Genomic DNA, 3,746 nt, shown 5'->3' with positions numbered 1-3,746 from the left:
TAATTACGAAACCTCCGGCAGCTGATAAATACGCGAGCATTAAAAAGGCACTGATACAGCGCTTATCGATATCTCAAGAGCAACAAATTCGTCAATTATTAGAACATGAAGAGATGGGAGATCGAAGACCATCGCAGTTTCTACGACATTTGCAAGCCCTCGCTAGCTCTGCCATTCCGGAACAACTCTTGCGCACGTTATGGATGGGTAGACTACCATCTCAACTGCAAGCTATACTTGCAACGAGGACCGCGGATAACTTAGAAGCAGTAGCCGAGCAGGCAGACAGAGTATTCGAAGTCACCTGCAGGGCAGCTACAGTGGCCAGCGTACAACCCTCGACGAATACTTCTACGTTAGAAGACCAAATTAAAGGACTGGCCAAACAAGTAGCAAGCCTAAACAGTCAATTGGCTCGGTCCACGGAGAACGGCAAGAAACGCGACCGTTCTAAGAGCCGTCCTCGCTGGAAAGATAAGGACACGGACGATAAAATATGCATTTACCATAGAAGGTTCAAAGATAAAGCCCGGAAATGCACATAGCCGTGTGAATATAAGAAGCCATAGTCGTTGGAAAACTAACTGGGCGGTCGTTGTTAGCGGCAAGCGACCCCGGCCCGAAACGACCCTGCCGCCTGTTCATGACGGATCGCAAGACTAAGACGAGATACCTGATCGACACGGGATCCGACGTCAGCGTTTATCCTCGATCGATGGTGCAGAATCGTCGTTTGATTGGCACGAATGGACTTTTTGCGGCAAATGGATCCGTCATTAAAACATATGGAGACCTCGCTATACAACCAGATCTCGGTTTACGTCGAGCATTCTTGTGGCGTTTCGTCATAGCTGATGTGACATCGCTAATTATTGGATCGGATTTCCTGGCACATTTCCACCTCCTTCCAGATGTCAGAAAGGGACAATTGGTGGATGCCAAAACAGGGTTAATAGCCAACGGGTCAGCCAACAGGAATGGAGCACCGTCCGTCAAATCAATGATAGGGGACTCACCCTTTCACCAGCTGCTAAGACGGTTTCCTCGCATTACGCAGACAACGGGAACACACAAGCAGAAGTGCTCACATTCTACAGTACATTATATAAAGACTACACCGGGACCTCCAGAGGCCTGCCGACCTCGGAGACTGGCACCGGACAAGTTCAAAGCAGCGAAGACAGAGTTTGATCTCCTTCTGGCAGAAGGAATCATTCGTCCTTCCAAGAGTCCGTGGGCCTCACCCTTACATATGGCTCCGAAAAAGGGAGATTCATGGAGACCCTGCGGAGACTACAGAGGAGTTAATGCTCGCACGGAACCGGACCGATACCCGGTCCCGCACATAGAAGATTTTACGCATTCGATGTACGGAAAGAAAATATATTTTACGCTGGATCTGGTTAGGGCTTACAATCAAATTCCAGTACATCCAGAGGACATCCCGAAGACGGCAATCATTACGCCATTCGGGTTATTCGAGTTCTGCTACATGCCCTTTGGTTTGCGGAACGCATCACAAACTTTTCAAAGATTTATAAACGAAGTCTTACACGGTTTGGATTTTTGTTACGCCTATATCGACGACATCATAATCGCTTCGGACTCAGAAGAAGAGCACCTCAAACACTTAGAAATACTATTCAAACGCCTCGAAGAATATGGTATAAAACTTAATCCAGCGAAATGCGTGTTGGGAGCTACTCAAGTAAAATTCCTGGGGTATCTAGTGTCCGCAGAAGGCGTACAACCGTTGGCAGAGAAAGTCCAGGCCATACAAGATTTCAAGAAACCCGAGAATATTAAACAACTAAGACAATTCTTGGGAACACTAAATTTTTATCGACGATTTATACCGAATGCAGCAAAGGACCAAGCGGCGTTGCATGACGTTCTACGTGGTCCGAAAACGAAAGGGAAAACTCCAGTAGAATGGACCCCGCAACTAGAGCTGGCGTTTAAAAACTGCAAAGACAGTTTGACGAAAGCTACGCTATTGGCACATCCGAAAACCGGAGCAAGAATGACCCTGACCACAGATGCCTCAGATACGGCACTCGGAGCAATGGTACAACAAGAAACTGAAGTAGGATGGCAGCCTCTCGCATTTATGAGTAAAAAGCTCAATCGAGCTCAGAAGCAATACAGCCCGTATGACAGAGAACTGTTAGCAATCTATACGGCGGTAAAACATTTCCGCCATTTATTGGAAGGGCGTGAATTCACAATTCTAACGGACCATAAACCGTTAACATACGCGTTTTGTCAAGATTTGCTACGAAGCTCCCCCAGACAGGCTCGACATCTAGATTTTGTTGGTCAATTTTCAACAGATATACGACATGTGGCCGGCAAGGATAACGTTGTCGCAGATACACTATCTCGTATCGAGGCCATCGAAAAGGCACTAGATTTTGAGGAGCTAGCAAAGTCGCAGAGGGAAGACATAGAGCTGAAAGAAATCTTGGACGGTGACAGACAGTCGTCATTAAAATTGAAACAAGTTCAAATACCAGGCTCTTCAACGACACTTTATTGTGATACGTCTACACCGGTCATGCGTCCCTTCGTCACTGAACCATTTAGATGGCAGGTATTTCAAGCCCTGCATGGTCTGGCGCATCCCGGGATTAAAGCGACGGCGAGACTGGTGAAGCAAAAATATGTATGGCCATGCATTGAACAAGATAATCGCAAATGGGCACAAGCGTGCTTGCAGTGCCAGAAAGCCAAAATATTCAGACATACAGTCACACCGACAGGAAATTTCCTAGCGCCCACAAGAAGATTCCAACATATCCATGTAGATATAGTGGGCCCGATGCCAACTTCACTAGGATACAAATATTGCCTAACGATAGTAGACCGTTTTTCAAGATGGCCAGAGGCGATACCTATTCCGGACATAACGGCTGAAACGGTGGCTAGACAATTATTCGTCAACTGGGTGGCCAGATATGGAACTCCGACACGCATAACGACGGACCAGGGACGTCAATTTGAATCTGATCTCTTTAAAAAGCTGGCAAAGCTAACAGGATCATCTCACCTGCGTACTACGGCATATCATCCAGCAGCTAATGGAATGGTAGAGAGATTGCACCGACAATTAAAAACTGCTATCAAAAGCCATCAAACGGAGGAATGGGCAGACATTCTCCCTGTAGTCTTAATGGGCATCAGAGCTGCCTGGAAAGAAGACCTTCAAGCCACACCAGCGGAAATGGTCTATGGGGAATCCATACGATTACCTGGACAATTCCTAGACGAAGAAAACACAGAGAATGATATGACAGAAGGTTTCGCTACACAGTTAAGGAAAATAATGAGAAACCTACGACCAAAGATCAGAAGACATGGTCAAAAAGCTACATTTATATATAAGGACTTGGCTACATCACAGCAAGTCTTTCTGAGACATGACGCGCCGACAAGAGCTCTCCAGACACCATACGATGGACCTTATCAAGTCCTTAGTAGAGGAGAGAAAACTTATAAACTCCGCATAAACGGACGAGCTGTTCGAGTATCGGTAGACAGGCTGAAACCGGCTTACGTGCTGGAACAAGAAGAAGAAGAAGAAGCGTTTCAACCCGAGCAAAGCCCCGAGAAGACGCAGCCAACACGTACGAGAAGCGGACGAGCGTCACGTCCACCAATCCGTTTTCAAGATGGACTTTAAATCAACCAAGGGGGTGATGTGGCGGCTGAATCCTCACAGCGCCACGGGGCACCGCGCCGCAACG

General features: G+C 47.0%; 1 protein-coding gene across 1 annotated transcript; it reads left to right on the top strand.

Moving 5' to 3' along the window:
* Positions 1 to 113: 113 nt before the first annotated feature.
* LOC112468498 lies at positions 114 to 545 on the top strand. The gene has a single exon (XM_025037699.1). It carries the CDS (start codon positions 114 to 116, stop codon positions 543 to 545), a length of 432 nt encoding a protein of 143 aa, XP_024893467.1.
* Positions 546 to 3,746: the final 3,201 nt, after the last annotated feature.

Source organism: Temnothorax curvispinosus, unplaced genomic scaffold (assembly GCF_003070985.1).
Source record: "Temnothorax curvispinosus isolate PA1 unplaced genomic scaffold, ASM307098v1 QBEX01018553.1, whole genome shotgun sequence".
Taxonomy (NCBI): Eukaryota; Metazoa; Arthropoda; class Insecta; order Hymenoptera; family Formicidae; genus Temnothorax; species Temnothorax curvispinosus.
Note: the sequence above shows the minus strand (reverse complement) of the source record. Positions and strands in the feature narration are given on the sequence as shown.